The sequence below is a fragment of the Salmo salar genome, chromosome ssa13 (genome assembly GCF_905237065.1).
Source record: "Salmo salar chromosome ssa13, Ssal_v3.1, whole genome shotgun sequence".
In the NCBI taxonomy this organism is placed as follows: domain Eukaryota; kingdom Metazoa; phylum Chordata; class Actinopteri; order Salmoniformes; family Salmonidae; genus Salmo; species Salmo salar.
Window position 1 is genome coordinate 36,178,943 of NC_059454.1, and position 26,661 is coordinate 36,205,603.

At 44.7% G+C, this 26,661-nt stretch overlaps 1 protein-coding gene across 1 annotated transcript in view; it reads right to left on the reverse strand.

Moving 5' to 3' along the window:
* Positions 1-3,845: 3,845 nt before the first annotated feature.
* Positions 3,846-26,661, reverse strand: part of LOC106567217 (nucleolar protein 4-like) — a 29,135-nt gene continuing 6,319 nt past the window's right edge. The window contains exons 2-11 of the mRNA XM_045693222.1: positions 20,763-20,918; positions 17,972-18,083; positions 17,067-17,176; positions 13,347-13,488; positions 11,691-11,986; positions 11,365-11,550; positions 10,524-10,712; positions 10,212-10,331; positions 9,202-9,409; positions 3,846-8,974 (exon numbers count right to left, since the gene is read on the reverse strand). Coding sequence (XP_045549178.1) covers positions 8,751-8,974; positions 9,202-9,409; positions 10,212-10,331; positions 10,524-10,712; positions 11,365-11,550; positions 11,691-11,986; positions 13,347-13,488; positions 17,067-17,176; positions 17,972-18,083; positions 20,763-20,918 — 1,743 coding nt within the window. The 3' untranslated portion in view covers positions 3,846-8,750. The remainder of the gene's footprint in view (positions 8,975-9,201; positions 9,410-10,211; positions 10,332-10,523; positions 10,713-11,364; positions 11,551-11,690; positions 11,987-13,346; positions 13,489-17,066; positions 17,177-17,971; positions 18,084-20,762; positions 20,919-26,661) is intronic.

Below are 26,661 nucleotides of genomic sequence, written 5' to 3' on the forward strand. Positions count from 1 at the left end.
CATAGTTTTGATTTAACTATTCTACAATGTAGAAATAGTAAAATAAAGAAACCCTTGAGTAGGTGTGTCCAAACTTTTGACTGGTACTGTATATACTGTTAATCATAACTGTGTGTATATAGTTTACACACACAACTTAAAATGCAATCTTAACAAGATTAGGGTAGAAATTGCTGAGTAGTTATTTTACCTGATTTATTAAGTTAGTGATGAAAGTGTAGTTTATAATAACGTTTATAACGAGTCAATATTCTTAACCCATGGCCACTATACTGAACTTGTAAAGTGTGATAGGGGATAGATAGACAGATTTGAGAATGAACCATTCTGGTGTCCACAATCTGTAACCAGATAACAGAAATGATAATAATCCCCGAAAGTCCATTGTCAGTTTTGTTCATGACAATACTGATGAGTGTAGTGTCTGTTTTATAACATGCTGCCAGCCACTGTTAATGCAATTAAGCCGATTAGGCTACAATATGATTAGCAACAGCTAATTGGTAAAGACGATGGCTTACGTTTATATAATACAGTACACCTGTTCTGAAATATAGGTCAACCACCTGTGGAACATTCTGTGTTGCTGCAGAGTCATTCACATTGTTTTTCACAGTTTAGGGGATAAAAGGGAATGTACACTATATTTTTATACAGACTTTCTATGATCTCAACACATTGGTGGAGTCAGCACCTGATAATATCAACAAGGACACAATAAAATACACTTTCAGGATTGTTAGTTATAGTATGGACCAAATGTGAATACTTCACTAGTTTTAAACTGACTGAAGTTGTCAACAACTTCAGCTGGCAGGTATATCCTTGTCCCATCGTGCACTAGTGACTTCTGTGGTGGACTGGGTGCAGTGCACGCTGACACGATCGCCAAGTGTACGGTGTTTCCTCCAACACACTGGTGTGTCTGGTTTCCTCCAACACACTGGGGTGTCTGGTTTCCTCCAACACACTGGTGTGTCTGGTTTCCTCCAACACACTGGGGTGTCTGGTTTCCTCCAACACACTGGGGTGTCTGGTTTCCTCCAACACACTGGGGTGTCTGGTTTCCTCCAACACACTGGTGTGTCTGGTTTCCTCCAACACACTGGGGTGTCTGGTTTCCTCCAACACACTGGGGTGTCTGGTTTCCTCCAACACACTGGGGTGTCTGGTTTCCTCCAACACACTGGGGTGTCTGGTTTCCCCTCCAACACACTGGGGTGTCTGGTTTCCTCCAACACACTGGGGTGTCTGGTTTCCTCCAACACACTGGTGTGTCTGGTTTCCTCCAACACACTGGTGTGTCTGGTTTCCTCCAACACACTGGGGTGTCTGGTTTCCTCCAACACACTGGGGTGTCTGGTTTCCTCCAACACACTGGGGTGTCTGGTTTCCTCCAACACACTGGGGTGTCTGGTTTCCTCCAACACACTGGGGTGTCTGGTTTCCTCCAACACACTGGGGTGTCTGGTTTCCTCCAACACACTGGTGTGTCTGGTTTCCTCCAACACACTGGGGTGTCTGGTTTCCTCCAACACACTGGGGTGTCTGGTTTCCTCCAACACACTGGGGTGTCTGGTTTCCTCCAACACACTGGGGTGTCTGGTTTCCTCCAACACACTGGGGTGTCTGGTTTCCTCCAACACACTGGGGTGTCTGGTTTCCTCCAACACACTGGGGTGTCTGGTTTCCTCCAACACACTGGGGTGTCTGGTTTCCTCCAACACACTGGGGTGTCTGGTTTCCTCCAACACACTGGGGTGTCTGGTTTCCTCCAACACACTGGGGTGTCTGGTTTCCTCCAACACACTGGGGTGTCTGGGTTAAGTGGACATTGTGTCAAGAAGCAGTGTGGCTTGGTTGTGTTTCAGAGGACCCATGGTTCTCAACCTTTGCCTCTCCTGAGTTGTACAGTAGTTGCAGTGACAAGACTGTAACTACCAATTGGATACCATGAAATTGGGGAACTAAAAATGTTCCACTCTCTACAGACATGGGAATCGCTCATCCAGCATGCTCTCAAATGGTTGAAGTTAGACCTGAGGCTAGGGTTAGTGTTTAACCAGGATGTGGACATGAAGTTGAGGGTTAGGGTTGAACAGGGTTGTGGGTTAGGGTTGAACTGGGATGTGGACATAATGCTAGGGTTAGAATTAGTGTTGAAGCCAAAGCCAAGGTCAGGATGTTCCCTGTGTTTGTGTGGGGAGGGGAACACAGTGTTTGTGGCCAGAGCCACCAAGTTCAGTAGGCCAGGGTTAATGTGTTACTCTACCACTGGACTATTTCTGATCAGCAGCATGCAGGGAGAACGTGTACACACTAGGATCATGTTATTGAGTGTTTGCAGACTGTGCGCTGTGGTGCACATGCTCCAATAGGAACTTCCATGTTAACACAGTGTTCCCTGAAGTGTTCCTTTCCCATGATTGATAAGCTCAGTAATGTTTTGTGTCAACAACACCAGTTTCCTGGCAATAAAGTATCACTCAGGTCACCGCCACACGTTTCTGGTCAACACTGAAGCATAAAGATCAAAGGCATAAACTCTGGAGAATAAGATAGTTATAATACAAATAATACATTGAAAGAATAAGTTAGTTAATGTTATAGTACAGTTATAATGCAACCCCACTGAGCTTTATAGGTCTGATAAATTGCCGCATGTGAAGCATGAGAGAGGGAAACCCAGCCTGTGCTTCTGGTACGGTACTCTCTTGGCAGGTCAAGGTAGGACTAAGTTCTCCCTCCAACTGGATGCTTATACATTTCTATACATGTGCCCAGATTGTGAAATAGCTTTTGCCTTTTGTTTCCAGCCAGAAACATGTAAACCTGCAACCAATCCTTCTTTAACTAAGCCATTGCTAAGGCCTGCATTCAAAACGAAGAGGCCACAATAAAGACTTGTCAAATTGAAATGGACTGCATTTAAGGAAAATAGCGTTGATATTATTTCTTCACATGATGCAGAACACTCTCAGTTCTTTGGAATGAGTGCACTATAATAACTTTACACTCACACGCTCACTTAGTCACAGATATTGTCCACTTGGACTGAGGTCATTCTCTCAAACACGCATGCTATTAGCAGCTAAGTACGGGCATAAACAACACTTTTAACATACATTAAGCCCATAGAAAATCCCACAGTTTTGCAGTCAGCTCTGTTACTGTCAGCTAGTCCTGGTCCTATGCTGCGCCCCTGTGAATGTTATTGGTTGATTGCTGAAGTTTAACTGGGTGGCTGCTTGCAATCGCCATGCTGCTGCTTTCTGGCTCGTTGCTGATCTCTTGTGGACTTAGGCTGTCACTGCAGTTTTTTACATATTGGTACACTGTCAGAAGACCCTTAAGAAAAGAGACTCCATCTACTCTGTTCCCTCGTTCTCAAGTGTTGTTTGATGGCTTGCATCTTATGACATCATCATTCTACTAGATGCTTGAGCCTGATGAACTGAAAATGCATTCTTCTCTCTGTGTCATCAGCACGACAGGCTGAGTACTGCACACTCTAAACATATTTGGGGCCTTGGAAGGAGACTTTGTATAGCGTACACTAGCTAATTGAAAAAAATCTATATAACTGTGTTGGACGCTGTGGATATAGACACATTTAGGAGGTGCAGCAGCTCAGATAGTGACATTGAACATGATTATGTACTACTGCATCCGTATCCTGGTCATTCTGTGAATATATATTGACACAAAGAGACTGAAGAGGCACCATGGCAACAGAGAAGAGCTTGTGGAGCACGTCTATCCACAAGGCTACTCCATCTCTTCATCTCTCCCATACATTCTCTGCTCTCCACCCCCAATCAAGGAAAGCAATTCAAGTAGCCAAGTTTCGGTTTGATAGCTCATCGCACTGTTTTATTCAGTTACTGACATCTCAGAAGAGAGCCTTGCAATGCTGCTGTTGGTAACCAACATTTTTTACCGTAGCGTTGACGTTACACTGAAAAAAAGCTCTATTTCAAAACAAACACAAGTCCCTCATCAATAGTGATATGTCAGAGGCAGAGAATATCCTGTCTGGGCGGCTTTGCATGAAACAAACGACAATATTTCTGCCTTTTCTTTTGTCTTTTTAGTCGCTTCACATATATCAATAAATATTTATACCTATAAACACTTTTCAAAAAAATCTAAATATTCAGTCACAGGTACTGGAAAAAGCTCCACTTTTAGATCACAATGATTAATGTACAAAACAATGACACACGTTTCATATAAATGTCATGGTAATAGGTAGAGAGACTTTACTGTCATCAGCAAAGATCATAATGGATAAAAAATAAACTCAGAGATTCAGCGTTTCCTGAGGTTCCTGTGTTCCCCCTTGAGGACCAGGAGAGGGGGAATGGCTTTTACATCACATCACTGAGGAGCTGTTACGAAAGGTCAAAGTGTTCCTTATAACAACCAGGGAATGTGATCATAATTGAATCATCATAAAATGATTGGCTGCCACTATGTTTCAACTACTGTACACATGTTCTATTATTAAATGTTTTGTGTTTCTCAGTAATTGAGTTAAATGCTAATGAATCAATTCCACACCAGATGCCATGAGCTGCTATCAGCATGTTAAAGAGGGCTATTCAGTAGGGGGAAAACTGGTGGGTTATCTGCAATCCTTCAGTGGGGGATCCGTGTATCATTATGCTACTGATAAATCTCAGACAGAGGTAGGCTATTCACGGTGCACTTTGAACTGGCGTGACGCTCCCTCTCACTCCAGAATCCCTATAGGGCTATCAGCCATCATCAGATATCAACCCCAACCTGGTTGTCTTAGTCTATCCTCACTTTGGCCATGTGAATGTCATCTGATCTGACCACCGTTCAAAGCAGTCACATCTGTCTGCATTTGATGCAATGCACTAAAGACATGTCTGAGTAAATAGAAACAGGCGGGGTAGGGTGAGAAAATAACATGGACGAAAAGTAAAAGTCTTTTGAAAAATCTGTACATGTAAACATCACACTTTCACTGAGTCCAAAAAACCAGAAGGAAAAAATACAAAGCGTCACATTGGTATACAGTAAATTACACCCCCGCACAGAACTGCAGTCTCTGACCAATGCAGGAGAAGTAACAAAGAAAGTAATATCAAGAACAATATACGTTTTACAAAGCACCACCAACTGATAACTTAAAACAGGCAAGGGTTGAAACGGCGTAGATTTTTCTGGAACAGTGCTGTACCCCACAGAAAAACGATTTAGAATTAAAATGTTTCTTTTACAGCCCTTTGAACAGTTATACAAACATCTGACCACATCAGCAATGCACAAGCTACTAGGGCTTTTACGCTCAGTTTTTTTTATCAAACATCTATACATTACATTGTCCTGCCTATGCAAAGAGGAATCCCACTGGCCACTAAAATGTGTCTACAAATGGTTGTGTTTTCATTGGTCACAGTAGCTGCAGCACACATAAAATGTAGCTCGTTAGTCTTAAGACAAATTAAGAAGAGAAAGTTATCTCTTCCTTTTTTTGAACACACAAAGCAAAGTGATGCATTAGTTAGACGTTGATGAATAGAATTAAGATCAACCCGGCATCAGTAAAATAACGAAGTGTAGATAGTAGTTTCCTGATGGCTGGTGGAAATGATGGCTGGACAAAAGTAGACAAGGGGCAAATGGAGGTGGAGGAGACACGGAAGACATTTAAGAGGAGCGGGACAGAGCCCCAGGTAGCGATCAAGTTGATTGATAAAGTCTATCCAAAGAAGTCTATCCAAATTAACCGTGTTGAAATGCGTGGACGCCTGAGCCTTCCTTGATTTTTCAAAATAACAGTTTGTAAAGCCTGACTAGTGTAGCTAAAATACAATTTCGGAAGTCTGATGTATGCAAAATATAATGAGCTTTTAAAGCAGTACTTTACTTGTGTTGCTAGTAAAAATTCCGATTGAAGTAATTTAGTTTTTAAGACAATGACATTGGATGAGTCTGGCTTGAGCCTTGCCATAAACTTTATAACCCAGTATTGTGCATTTTAAGAGTGCTTATGTGTTCCACATCAAATTATCCATACGATCAGGGGCGCAACTTTGGTTTTAGAAGTGGGTGGACATGTCTTTTTAAAAATGTTTTATCCAGTCGGATAAACACTCCAAACAGTCTACATCCTCATGGTCCTAAAGCACACCGTTGCCTCATTTTGTATCACATTCCAATGATAAAACTGGGGGGGAACAAAAATGCCATTTCAGAATGTGTCCCCACCCCGCATCCCTAGTGAAAGTTGCACCCCTGCATACAATTATCAGTTGAGTGGACAAAAATATCTACATTTAAATCAGTACAGACAACCAAAATGAAAAGCAAAACACACACTCATTTCAGCTCTCATCATATACCACCATCACCATCCCATTGTCAAGCACGTTTAGCTTAAATGTGTAAATTGAATTTATGAATCAAGTATGATGTTCTGTAACAACGTCCGGTTACAAAAATGTACCATGTTATTTTATCCTGAGCTGTAAAGTGCTTCCAAACTTGCAATAGATTATACATTTGAAATATAATAAAGCAGTCCAATTATGTCATGGATGGTGACCATGAATAAATGACAGATTATTTTGTGCATGTCACTTTAACATAGACTGACCGGTTCTTGGATTGATCATCCCAGCAGTTTAGTTAATATATGTGCTGCTGACTTCAATCATTTATGATAAATGACACTGAAATATATTCCTCTCTGGTATGAATTATCTGACAAATCTATAAGGTGCTGACCAGGTTGATTGCGTGAAGTAATTGTTTTCTTTGTTTTCGAATGTTAAGTTTACAGAGCAAACTTGTTTACAATGTCTCGTACAAAAGAGCGTTGAAACGGGCCACTCCACATCACTTCACACAACAAACAGAAATCAAAAACAACACACAGTAATGCTAACATTCAACAACAATAACAAAAGTAGATAAATAGAATTCTTACTACACATTTCTTAGTGCTGAGTGCTCCACTGACTGGCCTGTCTGTGTATCTGTTCAGAGAAAGGATGTGCTCTGCTTATGGCTACGGTACTCTGTGCTGCCCCCCACGTACAGCGCACACACCATAGCAAGAATTGTGAGAGTAAACTGTGATGCGATCACACATTTTCAAGATTGTCTTTTGCTACTTTTTTTTAAACAGTGTTGTGTTTGATAGCGCAATTTCTGTTGATGAGAAATGCAAAGACGGGTAAGAAAGAGGAGTTGAGGCAGAGAGGATATGGTGGGATATGGAGGGAAATCTTTTTCTATAGCAGGCCAACAGCTGTTACAAGGAGCGCAATGCATTCCTCATACAATTCCATGACACGACCACATGACGTTCATGAGACAAAGTCCATACGCAACCATGTGCTGTTCATATCTGACTGACTTAAACCAACACAAACTCTTACAAAACTCTTACGATTGGACTATGAAATATTCTCAAGTTTCAGATCATTCTGTGTCCTATTCACATTTGTCTGATTGGTGCCATTCAATGAAAGACTTCAGTTATATTAGAGACAAAGAAGAGCAACGTTCAAAACAAACAACAATGAAGCTACAGTGCTGCCATGGGATATTATTTCTTCCTTTCCCCCTTCCATTTATAGAGCATTCTGATTGACAACTAATGTTTCTGCTCCCAGTGGAGCCTCACAAAGTATGGGATGTTTGTTTTTCAGTTTAGCTCATCACACTGAGACTGAAAGCATGGGGAGGAGGTAGAGGTACCATAAGAAGACCTCCTTTTGCACAAAGTCTCGCAAAAAGCCATCATGACTATGTGGATATTGGCTTGACTTGCCAAATGGCATATCCACGCATGCACATTTACTGATTATCTTCCATATTGCACCTTGTTCCACACTTTTCCCAGAAGCAGTAACCTTTTGCCTACAATCCAAAGCCTTAAGGCTTGGAAACATTACAGTGCTTTACCCTACAGGTTTAACATCCCTGCTTGCATACCTAAATCTTCAAACTTTAAAAACTACTGTTGAGATGAACAGATCAGTGTCACGCCCTGACCATAGAGAGCCCTTGGTTCTCTATGGTGTAGTAGGTCAGGGCGTGGCTAGGGGGTGTTCTAGTTTAAAATTTCTATGTTGGTGTTTTGGTTTGGTTCCCAATTAGAGGTAGCTGGTAATCATTGCCTCTAATTGGGGATCATATTTAAGTAGCTATTTTTCCCACCTGTGTTTGTGGGATATTGTTTTGTGTTTGTGCATGTGCACCACGTAGTCACGTTTCGGTGTTCGTTTATTGTTTTTGCTTAAAGTTTCACTTTGTAATAAATATGTGGAACTCAACATCCGCTGTGCCTTGGTCCCGTTCTTACGACAATCAGTTACAGAAGGTCAAATCTGAAGCAGCAATACATGTTTGAAAATTACCTCCTCAGAGCTTAGAAAAGACTTCGGGGTGTTTCTGGGGGAATGGGTGAAGTGGGTAGGGTGTAGGTTTGTTATGGGAATAGCAGAAGTTAACTGGGCACTAAGATCAGTGTGAAATTATGGATTGTATTCTTCTTTTCATTGTTTCTGCTCCTGTGATATATAAACTGTGAATGTGTACCATATATCTACCATCTGCTGTATATGGCCCAATTGTGCAATGCAGTTTTACTCGTATTCTTTACTTTGACTCTTTATTCAGTTGAGTGTGTAGATGTCTCACTGAGGGTGATAGTGCAGATGGAGAGTCTGGGGAGACGGTTCGGCCCGGTCTGGCCTGGTTCTGTTTCAGTTATGCTGCAGGATTAGGCTTTCCAGCTCATCTGCGGAGCGGAGCAGGAAGGCGGCAGACTCTCGATACCCGGCGATGAGCTGCCGCACCGCTGTGACCTCAGGGGGGCTGAGCTGAGCCGAGGCTCCTCCCCCGCCTCCACCCTGACCACCGTGACTGTTAGAACTGGAGGAAGAGGAGGAGGTGGGAGCCACAGACTTCATACTGAGATCAGTGGGACCTGGAGAGAGAAATTATAGTTTACTGTAAATGTGATTACCCCATACATTAAAGAAAGCACAAGATTATTGATATACACAGGATCTATAGAAAATGTAACATTATTGATTTACATTATAGGCAATAATCACACTAATATAGATACAGGCACATACAAACACACATGGACAAACACATTCCCATTGACTTTAGGTGTAGGAATATAGGAATTGGGTTAAAGCTAATTACCATTGGTCTGTGTGGTGGCACCGGTGGTAGGCAGGTTGTTGCCGATTGCCCCGTAACTGTGGAAGCTGTAGTTGAGGCCTCCGTTGGTGCCGTTGGTGTAGACTGGGTCCTGGGACTGGGAGTAGGCTGAGGCAGCCAGGGAGAAGCCTGAGGGGGCCCCTGGGGCCGGGTCCCTGGAGCCGTTCTTATCAACAGTAGCAAGTTCCTCCTAGGGGAGTAGTTACAATAGTTATTACACTGTACTTACAGGAAGAAGAACATAGTAATAAGAACATGTAAAGTATTAGCAAGATATACAGTAAATTAATATACTGTAGCTACTTACAGATGTACTATCTTAATTTGTTCACTCTGTTGTCGCAGAGAATGTGCAAATTGTAGTGTACTCGAGGTTTAAAAAGACTTATAAAGTTTGTAATGTCCACTTTAAAATGTCAGATTTTATGTATTCTAACAACAAAAAATGATCAATCCCAACAAAAATGTCCATTAATTATAATCCAAATAATAATTCACATTTCCTGTTGCAGTATGATTATATTCCTGCTGTAAGAAACTGGTCAAGTTAAGATAGAACATCTGTACTGCACATACTGCTAGTGATGTTACCAACTTTTCTGTAAATTGTAATTATTTCGCCACTATGGCCTATTTATTGCCTTACCTCCCTAATCTTACTACATTTGCACACACTGTTGTGTTGACTGTACGTTCTATTGTATTGACTGTACGTTTGTTTATCCCATGTGTAACTCTGTGTTGTTTTTGTCGCACTGCTTTGCTTTATCTTGGCCAGGTCGCAGTTGTAAATGAGAACTTGTTCTCAACTGGCCTACCTGGTTAAATAAATGTAAAATATTTTATTTTAATTAAAATTTTAAAAAATCAGTCAAAATTCCAGAATAGCACACTCTTTATCTACTGTCATGGATAAACAAACACACAAATGAATACACTCCAAAATCACATGAATGAACGAATACACACATGCTGTGAACACACACACTCACAGGGCCTTGATAGACATCTAGTCGCATCCTCTTGGCAGCGTTGCGTGTCTCACTTTCACAAGCAGCGGCAAGAATGTTCTCTGCCATGGCAGAGGTGAGGTGGGGTGGTGTGGGCCGTGTCTGACAGCACAGACAAAACAGAGACAGTGTTAAGGGTGTGCATTATAACATTAATGTGCGAGTGAATTTAGTGAACATTTATGCATGTTCATGAAACGTGTACATTGGCAGATAAAAAAGCATCGCTTTCTACAAATCCTGGCCGTCCTAGTCTCTAAAAACAATCAGAATACAGAGGGGAACAGTGCCTACCTCAAAACCAACCTTCTTCAAACGGCGGCAGGACTTGAGGTAGGTGCGGATGCGCTTGCGGGAGCGCTCCTGGAACTCAGGGAACTGTCGGCTGCATGACTCAATGATGGCCTGGATCTTCTCCTTGGGCTGCTTGGAGATGGGCACCATGCGGTCCAGGTTCTCATCCACAAACAGACGAACAAACATCTGAGAAGGCAGAGATGGAGGGGGAAAGGAGGAGAGAGGGGAGGTTGGGATGTAGAGGGGAGGAGAGGGGGAAGAGAGAGTTTATAAGGGAGACAAGAGAGGATGGGGGTGTAGAGGGGAGGAGAGGGGGAAGAGGGAGTTTATAATGGAGATGAGAGGATGGGGGTGTAAAGGGTAGAGAGAAGATGGGGGGGTGTAAAAGGGACGAGAGAAGAGAAGTGGGTGTAGAGTAGGGGGAAGCAGGAGGGGGAGGTGTTAACAGGGGAAAAAATTGCCAAAGCAGAAAGGGGGAGCAGCCAGGGCAGTGGAGCATGAAATAGGGTGGAAAGAAAAGGAGAAGGGATAAAGAGGGGGGAGAGAGGAAAGAAGATATACTGAATACCAAAGATTTGAAGCATGTCATTTCACATTTTAACTCTGACATTCATATTCTTTAGAAAAAGAGCAAACATGACTTCTTTGTTGATATTTGGGTTGCATAAAGACCAAATGGGTTGCATAAAGACCCAATGGGTTGCATAAAGACCCAATGGGTTGCATAAAGACCCAATGGGTTGCATAAAGACCAAATGCGTTGCATAAAGGCCAATTGCTAAGTAATACAACCATTGAAGTCTATATTTACAAGTGACAGTTGTGATGGGACTCTTACATTGAAGGCTTTCAGCCTCTCTGGGTCCATTCCCTCTGCATCAGTGATCTTGTCACTGTCGTCATGGTCGTCGTGATCATCATCATCATCATCAATGATCTGAGCACGCCCAGAGGTCAAGTCCTCAGCGCTCATGCTCAGTTCAGTCTTCACTGAGTCATAGCTTCCGGAGCTGTACTGAGGAGACTAAACACAAACACACACACAGACAAACACACACACACATAGACGCACACACATCGCTATTAAAGCAACAGTTGAGGACACAAAGCAATGTTCAAGTTTCCAATCAAAAGGCCATATTCAAATACCTTTGCTATCCTTACCTTGTTGCCGTAGTCTGGATTCCCGGGGCACTTCCTGGTGGAGTCAGTTAGGTAGGGCGTCCCAACAGGGCTCCCCACAGGCAGCAATCTGTCGGTCAGATTGACTGGTTGCTGGTCCTCTGAGGAGGAAGAGGAGGAGGTGGTGGTGCTGAAGTCCAGGGGAGCACTCACCCCGTTCTCAGTCACCTCCCTGTACGGAGCCAATCCATCTGGAGGGACAGCGCCCACAACCATCACCTCCGGAGGGGTCAGGGCTGGCAGACCGTGGCCACTGACACACTCAGAGGAGTCATCATCTGTCAGAGAGAGCAGGAGAGAGAGAAAAGGTAAAGAGATGGAAACACTGATGGAAAATTCACTGATGGAAACACCACTGATGGAAACACCACTGATGGAAACACCACTGATGGATACACCACTGATGGAAACACCACTGATGGAAACACCACTGATGTAAACCACTGATGGATACACCACTGATGGAAACACCACTGATGGAAACACCACTGATGGATACACCACTGCACCTATTCCCAGCAACACAAGGTAGTATAATGATTTACAGATTATGTTTAACTCAAATTAGTCTCAAGAAATCCAGAGATTACCATTCATGAAAAAAATCTCACAATTACACCATTTTTGAATGAAAATGCAAACAGACAAATCCTGCCAATAGAGTTTTTGCTAATGGTCCAAGCTAGGTTGGTGTGTTGAAAGGATGCACTGTGTGGCTGTTGTTTTTGATGGAGTAAATGTGTACATGTTTTTGTTTGCTCAATAATTTCTCTCCTTAGTTGAGGGAGGAGTCGACACGCTATATGTTGTGCTGTCAGAGTGTTTGTATAGGAAGAGGAGGGTATTGGGGTCAGCTGTCAAACTAATAGGGGGTGCTTTTGCAGTGGAGGCTTGAGTTATGATGGAGGTTTCAAACGGGGGAAGGACGGAGATGAGGAGGGAGGAAGGGAGGAGGGGGAGAACATGATGGGATGGTGGGGGAGGACGTGATGGGGAAGAGGTGAAGGGGGGGAAACAGACCCTCACAGGGCTGGCATGTGAAGTATGAGGGAACAGTATTGATGTGTGACAATAACACTGTTGGGGGTATGCTGTTAAACCACAAAGACAGCTGATTTCTACCACTCTAACCATCGCCTTTTCCCTAAGGCCATCAAAGTCTCCCTTTCCTCCATTGAAATCTAAAAGGGCCCACTCACAGGGATTTCCATTGTTGTGCTGAACCTGTGAGGCCTCATATGGCTTTTTCCTACTGTGTTGACTACTTAGAATCCAGCGAGTGAAAAATCTGTGACTTTTTCTTTGAATACACTATTCTGTAGAAAATTATAACTGGTTATCTATAGTGGATGTCCACTTTCCCTTCATGAGGTAGTCATGGATGGAGGTGGGGGTGGGTGGAGGCCCTTAGGCATTAGGGATTCAAGTTGGGTTGGGGTACTGAAACACTCCACATGAAGGGGGAGTTGGTTTGATTAGTACATTAATAACAGCACATGTTGCTGCCTATACTATGAGTATATGCCCCCCCACACACACACACCTGTTAATGTACACACCAACTCCAACTCATCCATTGTGTGTAAGCAGGAACATACTGCACACAAACACACAAACACAAAAAGGCCAGCAGTTTACCATCCTCCTCTTTGAGTGTGGTCTGTGGGCTTTGTACACTCTCTCCATTGGGGGGACTGAGCTCAGGGACAGGGGGACGCTCAGCAGAGACCCACGTGGGCTCAGTCATATCCATGTCCTCACTGCTCACCGAACTGTCATCCTGAGGAGAGCGAGAGACATAGAAATAGGAAGATTGAGACACTTATCAAGCAACGATTTCGTCCCTGAGGAGAAGTCTAGGAAAACTGAATAGGCTGCTGAAGAGAGCAGCAGACTGCACGAGGTAAATTACTCTCACTCAGGAGGACGAAGGCTGGACCAAAAAGCTTCCCCTTTGGCACTTTTCATTTGAGCTAGCAGTCAGGACATGTGTTAAACACACATAATAAGAGTACATTATCAAAAATGGAGATGGAAAGCACAGTCCACACTCAGTCCAAGTTTAGGCAATGCCATTTTCTCCTGAGAAAATCTCCTTATTAAATAATGTGTCTTGAAGCGCTGTTATTTTTAACTGTGGAAAGTAGAAACACCAAACGTGTTCACTCTAATGGAACACAGCCAGGAGTTGCCTAGCAGTTAAGAGGTTTGGGCCAATAACCGAAAGTTTGCTGGTTTGATTCTCCTAGCAGGCAAGGTGGAAAATTTTGCTGTCCTGCGCTGACTTTGGTAAATAATCTACCGTACTTACAAGGAAGCCTGGCCTATATGCACTGTAAACCCCAAGGCATTTTTAACTCAATACTTCTAGTAAGTTGTACTCAAAGTCAATGAAAAGTCATTATAACTTAAAATGTTTATGTGGTACTGACTCAAATCTAAATGAGAAGTCACACCAACTAAATTGTTTTAAGATATGATAACAAATGAACTTTTTCCCCAGCATGCTCTACTGCAGGTAGATTTTTTGGAATTGTTTTTAACATCTGTGTTTTTGCATGTCCATTGAGTGATTGATTGATTAAATGTTAGGCTACACAAAGATACATATTTTTTTATAATCTAATCCAATCATTGAATTTTTGCACCCGCTACTGAAATGGTTGTTCCAGTTTAAATGGCTTAGGTAGTTTCCTCCCACTGTTCTTAACCCTGCCAGTCATTATGAATGCAGGTTGTGGGTGAATACAAATTTCAAGTGTTGGATAGCCTAATGCTGGCTAGATTCCAATAGGAATTACACATCACTTTGCAAGCCAGCACAATTTGATTTACAGTTAGGGTTGCAAAATTCTGGTCTATTTCCCATGTTTTCCATAAATCCTGGTTGGAAGATTACTGGAATTTTTGGGGGGAATGTTATAGTATTTTGCAACCCTACTTGCAGGCCTGATGTGGCCTGTAAACTATGAGTTTCAGGCCACTGTATAAGGCCTTATTATATATGTAATGGCTCAATTATAATTATAATATTTGCCTAGGAACTCACTTCGTGAAGGCCACGGGACTGAAAATGAATGAATTTAACAACCATGTCTCTGTCACCAACAAATAGTCATGGGTGGTAACTCTACAATTCAATTGAAAATGAAAGGCACACTGGGAAATAATATGCGGCATGGCTTACTGGGGGGCGTTAAATGTATGTATACCTTACTCAAGAAAACTACATTTGTATGCATTTGAAGGTAGTACTGCTCACTTCAGCTATTTAAGTTTCTTAACTTCATTTTTTTTAGGTAATAGGTTTTCTCAAAATGTTTGAGTAGCCAGAACTTATCCGGTTTTACAGTGTGCATCACGAAATAACATCTACTGCCCTTGCCAGGCCAGGGGTGTTGCAGATGGGGTTAGCTTATTATGAATACACTGGCTAATACCTTGCATATATCATGAATGTATGAGAACACAGTTGGCCCCACAAACAGAACAGTACAGTATAATACAGTACAGTAAGAACCAAGAACTGATATCCTCCTGAGGAAACACAACACACTCCTCTGAGGGTTCTGTAGAGGGCTGAGGCACTTACTGAAGGCTCTATTAGGTACCAAGTGATGCATGGTGTAATAAAGAGAGAGAGAGAGAGAGAGAGAGAGAGAGAGAGAGAGGGGGAGGAGAGAGAGGGGTGGAGAGGAGAGAGAAAGAGGGGAGGAGAGATAGAGAGGGGAGGAGAGATACAGAGGGGAGGAAAAATAGAGAGGGGAGAGAGATAAAGAGGGGAGGAGAGATAGAGAGGGGAGGAGAGATAGAGAGGGGAGGAAAGATAGATTGAGAGAGGGGGAGAGAGGGAGAGAGAGAGGGGAGAGAGAAGAGGAGAGAGGCAGAGACAGAGACAGCTAGAAAGGGTTGAGTTGGAGAGTGATAAAGGATGAGGGAGACCTGAAGCGGCAGGCAGAAACATAGGATGTAAATAAATAGAATACCCTATTCTGTTCTATGTTAACCACCCTCCCAAACTTCCAATAGTGTTTGGAACACAATGACAACCACATTAGAAGGGCCCTCTGCAAGAACTCTCCACCACTCTTTCTGTTGCTGTTTTTTTATTCTCTCGCTCTCATACACACGCACATGCATGTTTAATTCATTTAGGCATTTATGCATGAATAAACGACGTGCACAATCTCCGACATGAAAGCTGTGAAAAGTGACATCATTGATGACATAGGCTACCATGTCCTGCAGCCACAATGTCAACTGGGCAAGCAAAGGTGAGATTCATTCAAAAAGGAACTGACTGAGCTGTATCACGGCAATATCTTCAAAATACACTATATATACAAAGGTATGTGAACACCCCTTCAAATGAGTGGATTTGGCTATTTCAGCCCCAACCGTTGCTGACAGGTGTGTAAAATCAAGCACACATCCATGCAATCTCCATAGACAAACATTGGCAGTAGAAGGGCCTTAATGAAGAGCTCAGTGACTTACAACGTGGCACTGTCATAGGATGCCACCTTTCCAACAACTCAGTTCGTCAAATTTCTACCCTGCTAGAGCTGCCCCGGTCAACTGTAAGTGCTGTTATTGTGAAGTGTAAATGTCTAGGATCAACAACGGGGATTTCTCTAAAATCCTACCGCGCGGGTGTGCGTAAGAAGTCCAGTGTTGGAGTAGAATGAGGACCGGGTGTTGTCTCTGATGTCACTCTCACGATACAGTAAACTACAGTAGCCTACAGCAGCCTACAGCAGCCTACAGTGGCCTATAGCAGCCTACAGTAGCCTACAGCAGCCTACAGTGGCCTACAGCAGCCTACAGCAGCCTACAACAGTCTACAGCAGCCTACAGTGGCCTACAGCAGCCTACAGCAGCCTACAACAGTCTACAGCAGCCTACAGTGGCCTACAGCAGCCTACAGCAGCCTACAGTGGCATATAATCAAATCCTGTCAGTGTCTTTAGATTCTAATTGGTGAATCTGCTGCCTCCCTTGCTGTGTTTAGATAGTTGGTTGACCATAACATTGTCCTCACAACTCCATCTTTTTTTCATGGCACTTGATGTTATATTTCTAGTAGATCCTGCTAGGCCCTGTGCTAAATGCAAAGTTCTAGACAAAGAAGATAAACTGAGTCAATCTGGGCTTCATTTGTTTTTTTTGCAATGGATTGCAGTTGAGTGGGTCCTCGAGTTCCAGAGGATGTAAACCTATCGGTATCTACCCTACTCGCAAAGTCATAGAAAGGTGTGGATATGGAAACGTTACAAATGTCCCCCCCCCCCCATCACCGTTTATCCCCCCCACCCCACCCCCTCTCACACACACCCACCCACACACTGTTTGCCTTACCCGCTCATTGGCAGTCATGCACTGTAGTTTCATCTGTTTCAGGTAGGTGGCAGTCAGTGGCATGTTGTAGTCAATGAGGTCCGGAACCAAGGAGGTTGGTCGATCATTTTCTATACAGAGAATACAGTAACACTCATACAGTAAGATCATTTCCAAAACAAACAATCAGGTAAAGCAAACTACGCATGAAGAGCTTTTTGAGTACTCCCACATGCCATTTGGGCTCCGCAACACCCCTATACTGTCTATTGGTTTTCTTTGACCAGAATGTCCATTCATCTGATCTGGTTCCTCTGATCTTAATCAGAATCAATCTCTGATTCTGGCAATTATGATAACCATGGTGGCCCTTGAGATCTGGAGTCCTGAACTGCTGTTTTAATGCTGCAACCTAAACAATGGGAAGCCCTCTGTGTTCCCCACCATGACCACTAGAGGGACCCCATGCTCCTTCTATTGGAACATCGTATTCATTATTTAGGACCTCTTGGGTCTTTGTTCCATCATTTGGCTTAATGATGGCCTCCACCTTTGATTGCCCCTAAAAATGGCTTACGAAACATTCGCAGAGACCTACGACAATATATTTTAATGACAGATTGGACACTGCGTTGAGTGTGTGAAGCCCGATGAATATGGGGCTATAAATGTACTAGCAGTCAATTCAATGGGTCATTATGTATTATGTATAGTTGCATTGCAATTCATCATTTTGACAAAGGTATTAGGAAGGTGATATGCGTTATAACAATAACCCCTTATAAAGCTTTAGAAGGCATTGTTGCTATTCAGATAATGTCAAATTGAAAGGAGTCTTTCTTATCAAACAAGACTTTAATACCTGAATAAATATATACAGTCAATTAATAAACAGGAGCCAGTAGACTGACTTGGGAGTTAGTAACCTTTGAACTCTGCAGTGCTGGGATTGATGTGCATCCTCTTCTGACACTCTCCACAGTTCATTAGGAAGCGTGTCACTGCCTCCCTGGGCAGGAAGGCGTACGTCTCCGCTATCTGTGCCAGGGGAAAGGTCAGAAGGCACAGGTCAGGGCAGGAGTAGAGGAGGCACAAACTGTTATTAAAGCCTGGGATCAGTGATTATGTTAATGCTGTGTTATCTGGGGTTGGCATGGTAAGGAAGGAATCCTTCCTCAATGATCCAACAACCTCTCTCTCTCTCTCTCTCTCTCTCTCGCTCTCTCTCTCTCTCCCACACATCTGCTGCTGATATCCTGACTGTTTGAATTGACCATCTACTTATTTCTGCTTTGATATCCCATGCTGGAGCTGGGGCCTTTTCTTCACCTGCTCTCTCTCTCTCAGGTGCAGCTGACTCATATATATTCCCCTCTCGCTCCCTCTCTATCTGTTTATCTCTGCCTCTCTGCCCCCACTGGCGTTTCCCTGCTAAACAAGGCGACCTTCACGTGACCATGGCAAGGCAGCAGGGATGCCCAGCTCACCCCCCCTCTCCCCCTCCCCCAGGGCAGCATAGAGGGAAAGGCCGACCAGAGGAATCTGCACTTCCCAGAAGGCCAAGGTGACAGCTCCATATTATGCCCCTGCCCCAATGGCGCTCAGTGCCTTCTCAAAAGGGTACGTGCTATGAGATGTGACAGGACCTCTCTACAGGGCAGGGGCGAGAGGTAAGAGAGGGAAATGGCCCTGGTCCCCAGGGGGTTTAACAGCCATACTCCCTAAAAAACTGTCTCACACCACAGACAAAGACCCCCCAGCTGCAGACACAGACACTCACTAGATCCTAAATACACTGGGTGAATACAGTAGGACTGGGTGAATACAGTTGCAACATAGAACAATATAATCTAGGAATGCATACGCTGTTGATGATGTGGTTTATCTATGGGCTATACTTTCATTATTTCTAATCAAATTTTATTAGTCACATGCGCTGAATACAACAGGTGTAGATCTTACAGTGAAATGCTTACTTACAAGCCCTTAACCAACAAAGCAGTTTTACCAGAAATACCTAAAAAATAAGAAATAAAGTAACAAATAATTAAAGAGCAGCAGTGAAATAACAATAGCGAGGCTACATACAGGGGGTACCGGTACAATGTGCGGGGGCACCGGTTAGTCAAGGTAATTGAGGTAATATATACATGTGGGTAGAGTTATTAAAGTGACTTATGCATAGATAATAACAGAGAGTAGCAGCAGCGTAAAAGGGTGGGTAGCCATTTGATAGTCTGGGTACATTTACATTTACATTTAAGTCATTTAGCAGACGCTCTTATCCAGAGCGACTTACAAATTGGAGCCTGGGTAGTCTGGGTAGTCTGGGTAGCCATTTGATTAGATGGTCAGCGGTCTTATGGCTTGGGGGTAGAAGCTGTTTAGAAGCCTCTTGGACCTAGACTGGCGCTCCGGTACCACTTGCCGTGTGGTAGCAGAGAGAACAGTCTATGACTAGGGTGGCTGGAGTCTTTCACAATTTGTAGGGCCTTTCTCTGACACCACCTTGTATAGAGCTCCTGGATGACAGGAAGCTTGGCCCCAGTGATGTACTGGGCCGTACGTACTACCCTCTGTAGTGCCTTGCGGTCGGAGGCCAAGCAGTTGCCATACCAGGCGTCGATGCAACCAGTCGCCATACCAGGCGTAGATGCAACCAGTAAGGATGCTCTCAATGGTGCAGCAGTAGAACCTTTGGAGGATCTGAGGACCCATGCCAAATCTTTTCAGTCTCCCGAGGGGAATAGGTTTTGTCGTGCCCTCTTCACGACTGTTTTGGTGTGCTTGGACCATGTTAGTTTGTTGGTGATGTGGACATCAAGGAACTTGAAGCTCTCAACCTGCTCCACTACGGCCCAGTCGATGAGAATGGGGGCGTGCTCGGTCCTCCTTTTCCTGTAGTCCACTATCATCTCCTTTGTCTTGATCACGTTGAGGGAGAGGTTGTTGTCCTGCCACCACACAGCCAGGTCTCTGACCTCCTCCCTATTGGCTGTCTCATCGTTGTCGGTGATCAGGCCTACAACTGTTGTGTCATCGGCAAACTTAATGATGGTGTTGGAGTCGTGCCTGGCTGTGCATTCATGAGTGAACAGGGAGAACAGGAGGGCACTGAGCACGCACCCCTGAGGGGCCCCCGTGTTAAGGATCAGCGTGGTGGATGTGTTGTTACCTACCTTTACCACCTGGGGGCGGCCTGTCAGGAAGTCTAGGATCCAGTTGCAGAGGGAGGTGTTAAGTCCCAGGGTCCTGAGCTTAGTGATGAGCTTTGAGGGCACTATGGTGTTGAACGCTGAGCTGTAGTCAATGAATAGCATTCTCACATAGGTGTTCCTTTTGTCCAGGTGTGAAAGGGCAGTGTGGAGCGCAATAGAGATTGCATCATCTGTGGATCTGTTGGGGCGGTATGCAAATTGGAATGAGTCTAGGGTTTCTGGGATAATGGTGTTGATGTGAGCCATGACCAGCCTTTCAAAGAACTTCATGGCTACAGACGTGAGTGCTACAGGTCGGTAGACATTTATACTTTTGTCTCCTGTTGAGGATGCATGGTTGCCTTAGTAACTACTGATGCTATAAATAAGAAATAGCCAGTCTATAAAATGTTTATTTTATGTGGCAGTTTCTAAGAGAATAGGAAGATGCTTTAATACAGTCTATATAGGATGCCTATTGATGAACTGATTGTTTATGTTGGCTCGGTGCCAGTCTTACTGCTTTATAGGTCTTCTTCTGGCCAGCGTGTTTAGGTGCTCTACCAGGGTCGGCACCCATCTCCACATGCATGGCATAGATGATGTCGAAGAAGTCCTCCACCACTGCCACCCTCTTCAGGGATGAGCTGTCCTGGGCCGAGCCTGCATCTGCACACTGGAAGACAGAGAGGGAAACATTCAGTACCCTGCCTGAGAAGACTAAGGCCTGTGTGTGTGTGTGTGTGTGTGTGTGCGTGCGTGCTTGCGTGCTTGCGTGCTTGTGTGTGTGTGTTTCAGTTCTCTATGGAAAAAGATCTCCCGAAACATAACAGTCATGAAAATCTGAAAATATCTGAACCCCTGAGGCTATTGGCTGATACAGGGCTCGTAGTGTGAATGTTAACAAGATGGTTTTCTTATCCCAGCATTGAGAACAGTGATGATGATTCAGCAGAGCAATATGGATCAGCACACAGGAGGGACAAATATGGAGCAGCTCAGGCTGTCCAGGACAAATCACCACAGGGTCAGCTCTACTGAGATGTCCAGTGCTACTGTCTGTGTCTAAGTAGCTCCCTGCTCTACAGGCTAGCTGCCTGTCTGTGTCTAAGTAGCTCCCTGCTCTACAGGCTGGCTGCCTGTCTGTGTCTAAGTAGCTCCCTGCTCTACAGGCTGGCTGCCTGTCTGTGTCTAAGTAGCTCCCTGCTCTACAGGCTGGCTGCCTGTCTGTGTCTAAGTAGCTCCCTGCTCTACAGGCTGGCTGCCTGTCTGTGTCTAAGTAGCTCCCTGCTCTACAGGCTAGCTGCCTGTCTGTGTCTAAGTAGCTCCCTGCTCTACAGGCTGGCTGCCTGTCTGTGTCTAAGTAGCTCCCTGCTCTACAGGCTAGCTGCCTGTCTGTGTCTAAGTAGCTCCCTGCTCTACAGGCTAGCTGCCTGTCTGTGTCTAAGTAGCTCCCTGCTCTACAGGCTAGCTGCCTGTCTGTGTCTAAGTAGCTCCCTGCTCTACAGGCTGGCTGCCTGTCTGTGTCTAAGTAGCTCCCTGCTCTACAGGCTGGCTGCCTGTCTGTGTCTAAGTAGCTCCCTGCTCTACAGGCTAGCTGCCTGTCTGTGTCTAAGTAGCTCCCTGATCTACAGGCTGGCTGCCTGTCTGTGTCTAAGTAGCTCCCTACTCTACAGGCTAGCTGCCTGTCTGTGTCTAAGTAGCTCCCTGCTCTACAGGCTAGCTGCCTGTCTGTGTCTAAGTAGCTCCCTGCTCTACAGGCTGGCTGCCTGTCTGTGTCTAAGTAGCTCCCTGCTCTACAGGCTGGCTGCCTGTCTGTGTCTAAGTAGCTCCCTGCTCTACAGGCTAGCTGCCTGTCTGTGTCTAAGTAGCTCCCTGCTCTACAGGCTGGCTGCCTGTCTGTGTCTAAGTAGCTCCCTGCTCTACAGGCTGGCTGCCTGTCTGTGTCTGGGGCTAGCCTAACAGAGTGTTTCCTGACAGATGTCACTGGCTCAGGCTGCTGCTTCTGGCTCTGGGTATCATCACACACCCACTGGCCAGATCAGTTGGGGCTGGGGCTAGTGTACTGCAGTGGGCCTCAATCCATCTTGTGTTCAGAGAATTAGCTGCCAGATTAGCTTCCCCTCAGCAGAGCTTCTTCATCCCTGCAGAGTCAGTCTCTCTCTCTGTTACAGACTCTGAGATTGCTCCACTGCAGAGAGAGAGAGCGGGAGAGAGGGAGAGATAGCTGCGGCTTCATTCAATGTCCCCACCAGCACCACCTCATCCCTGCAGTCAGTGTTTAAAAATAACACCCCGTCCTGTACTGTACAATGCCGACAGCTCCTCCTACAGCCAACCACCAGCATCCACCCTGCTTCCAGTGCCGCTGACCCCGTCACCATAGAAACGGCCACAATCTCTCTCTTGGGCAGGTGTGCAGGGCAGAGGGTCATGTGACACTCAGTTGGAACTCATATCGCTACGACAACGGCCTTGTTGCTTAATAGCCTACTTACCACATGGGCTTTCTTTCTTCCACCGGGTCACCACTGGGCCTTCTCTCTCTTTCTCCCTCAAGTTCTTTCTTTTCCTTGTTACATTTGTCTCTATTCTGTATTTCTTTGTTTTTCCCTCTTGTGGTGGTGTTCATTTCATCTGGTGTATCACTTCCTCAAGAAATGACTTTTATGTAAATAAATATGTGAACTGAGGTTTATGTACATGATGTATAGCCCTGAATAGAAGCTGAGGTCAATGAAACAAAAGAACGGAATATTATATACATCTAGTTAAGTCCCTGGTACACAGTACAAATGTAGGTTCCAAAAGTTGTGAGATGTCAAGGGGATGTGTTCTAGGTGGGACTCAGCGTTTCTCGAGGAGGGTCCATATTTCAGAAAGTTATGCCCGGCATCACTGAGGAATCTCATTCTTTTTATTATACTGTATATTATTTTTCTCTCCTCTGACATTTCGAATCCTGCTCCTGCTATCTGACATTTATTTAGCTCTTCCTCCTCCGACTGTGTCCTTCTCTTCCTCTCTCCCTACCTCTGTCCCGTTCGTTCTTTCTTCCCCATTCTCCCTGCTCCTGCTCTCCCAAGTGCAAGGTAAGGACCGTTGCCATGGCAACTGAAACCAGCTCACAGAGCAGGTTTGTTTTAATCCGGCCCGTCTCCTCTCTCTCTCTGTAGCCACTCTCCCTCCCTGTCAGCATGTTCTTGATGTAATAACCTAATGATAATGAAATAATAATACTAACAATCCTAATCATCATCACTCCTGTAAGGTATCATTTTCCTGATGACATCATCATTATTCAGGACAAAAATAGTGAACAGGTCCATTATTTTCAGCATACTCAGAATAGGATCCAACCTGGGACACTTGTACTTGTACTGCACCTATCCAGACATCTACCTGTGTTAGATCTGCCATTGTCCTCTCTGACACTACAACATACTGTATATCTCACTAACCAAGATTTCTATTGCTATTATTGCCTCCTATGTCCTCTTTGTTTTTCAGTGAATTGTGGTACAGCAGACAAGACTCCATCACCCTTGGCAGGAATCAACCCAGACTCAATCCAGCCATTCATTTTCCAAAAGATTTAGCATCCCTTAGAACAGGGTTTTCCAAACTCGGTCCTGGGCCCAAGGTTTTGGTTTTTGCCCTAGCATTACACAGCTTGATGATGAGTTTGTAATTTGAATCAGCTGTGTAGTACTAGGGCAATAAAAACTAAACGTGCACCCAGGGTGGGCCCATGACCGAGATTGGGAAACACTGCCTTAGAAGGGTTGCAGATTGCCAGTGAAGATAAACAGATGAACTCTTCACTTGCAACATATGCGCTCAAGGGGTAGTTTAACCATTAATTCACACAATGTGTGTGTGTGTGTGTGTGTGTGTGTGTGTGTGTGTGTGTGTGTGTGTGTGTGTGTGTGTGTGTGTGTGTGTGTGTGTGTGTGTGTCTGTCTGTGTGTGCGGCACACTCATGTTTATGTGTTTAAATGTTCGATCTGTTTATTCAGCATAGTCCACAAGGTGTATGTTACGTGGCTGGAGAAGACCAGCTGTTGAATGGTAAATATGTGGTCTCATCAGCATCAGTGTTTTACAGGAGATAGACATGTCAGCAGCCCTAATAACCATCACCAGATAAACCTATCAACACTCAACTCCAACTGTCTCTCTTCCTGTTTCCTCTCTCTCTCTCCATCTTCCCCTTTCTCCTTTTCTCCATCTTTCTAATCCCATAGGACTGCTCTCCCGAGCCACAGCATACCCCCATCCCCTGCTCTCTCTCTCTCTCTCTCTCTCTCTCTCTCTCTCTCTCTCTCTCTCTCTCTCTCTCTCTCTCTCTCTCTCCCTGTCCCGCTCCAAACAGCTCTGTTGCTAGGAGACTGGAGGGGTTGATTCGGCCCGGCCACCCCCACCCCCCCTGGCAGTCACACACACTAGCAGAGAGAGAGTCGCTGAGGGGAAAGGAGAGAGCGGAGGAGAGGAGCGGTCCTGCACACAGACGGTTCGGGGGGGCTGGAGGCAGCTGGGTCACACAGACAGGCCAGTAGACAGAGGAAGGGAGAAAACCACAGCAAACATCTCAAATGGAAAGGGCAATTTATCCTCAATGGAGGAGGGAGAGCAAACACTGTAAACCTCCACAGCCATTAAAATATATACAGGATTTACAGTCGTATGTTTTCACCAATACTGCCGGTAGCAATACTACAGATACAGTATAGCTCTGTGTAAATAAAATAGAAAACATATTGTGTATGATAGACTACACTACACAAGAAGAGAGCTGTAATCATACGCAGTTGGTTATGGGTGGTGGTGGCAGATAGACGGAGCCCCAACAAAAGAGGGACAGTGGGAGAAAGAAAGAGGGACAGTGGGAGAACGAAAGAGGGACAGTGGGAGAACGAAAGAGGGAATGTGGGAGAACGAAAGAGGGACAGTGGGAGAACGAAAGAGGGAATGTGGGAGAACGAAAGAGGGAATGTGGGAGAACGAAAGAGGGAATGTGGGAGAACGAAAGAGGGAATGTGGGAGAACGAAAGAGGGAATGTGGGAGAACGAAAGAGGGAATGTGGGAGAACGAAAGAGGGAATGTGGGAGAACGAAAGAGGGACAGTGGGAGAACGAAAGAGGGAATGTGGGAGAACGAAAGAGGGAATGTGGGAGAACGAAAGAGGGAATGTGGGAGAACGAAAGAGGGACAGTGGGAGAACGAAAGAGGGAATGTGGGAGAACGAAAGAGGGAATGTGGGAGAACGAAAGAGGGACAGTGGGAGAACGAAAGCGGGAAAGTGGGAGAACGAAAGAGGGAATGTGGGAGAACGAAAGAGGGACAGTGGGAGAACGAAAGCGGGAAAGTGGGAGAACGAAAGAGGGACAGTGGGAGAAAGAAAGAGGGACAGTGGGAGAACGAAAGAGGGACAGTGGGAGAACGAAAGAGGGACAGTGGGAGAAAGAAAGAGGGACATTGGGGGTAAAGGATGGCTTCGTCAACAGCACTAATTACTCTGATTATCTCATTGCAGATGTAACAACAGGTCACCTTTTAAAGTCCCATCTCCCCCTTGTAAATCCATCAGCAAGATAATGGATGCATAAATGGGAAAGCCCTGGTGTCCTCATTAGGGAGGGGGGTAGGAGGGGGGTGCAGCAGTGAGAACATACAGATGTGTCCTGCAATGCAGTTTAAAAAGGCTTTTGAAGTTTGCAATTCCCACTTTGACATTTCAGACTTTTTCCCTTATAAAAAAAAATCAGCCCCAACAAAATGTCATTAATTATAATCCACATAATAATTCACATTTTCTGTTGCTACAGGATTATTTTCCTGCTGTAGCAAACTGGCTCAAATTAAGATCCTACATATGTATAAAACATAATCTCCTTGCCCCCCTTTTTAAAACCTCTCCTCTTTCTGCCGGCCTCCTTCTTTTATTACCCCCCTTTCTCTTTTCTTCTCCCCGTTCCTTTGCACACTCTCCCTCAGTTCATAAAACCCCTTCATTAAATCCACATTAGGTCTGCCATGCTCTCCCCCTATGTCCCGTTCCCTGCCTCCCCCCCTCTCTCTCTCTCTCCTTTTCTTTCTCTCTCTCCCGCTCTCTCTCTATCTTTCTCTGTCTTTCGCACTCCCATGATGATCATTAAATGATAGAGCGTGTGACAGTCCCAATAACTCATCCAGGCCCTGACAGACCCCACCCCTCTGTTGATGTTCCATTCACCACCCCCAAACAGAACATCCTGATGTACTACACATAGGTTCTGCAATCTGGGCCTTTCATCATCTTTGTGTTATTACTATGTAATTACTACATATTTTCTATTTCTGTTACAATGTTCGGGTTGTTAAATATTGGTCCTGCTACAGCATTCAAAAAATGATAATAGCAGAGTGTAGTAGTAAG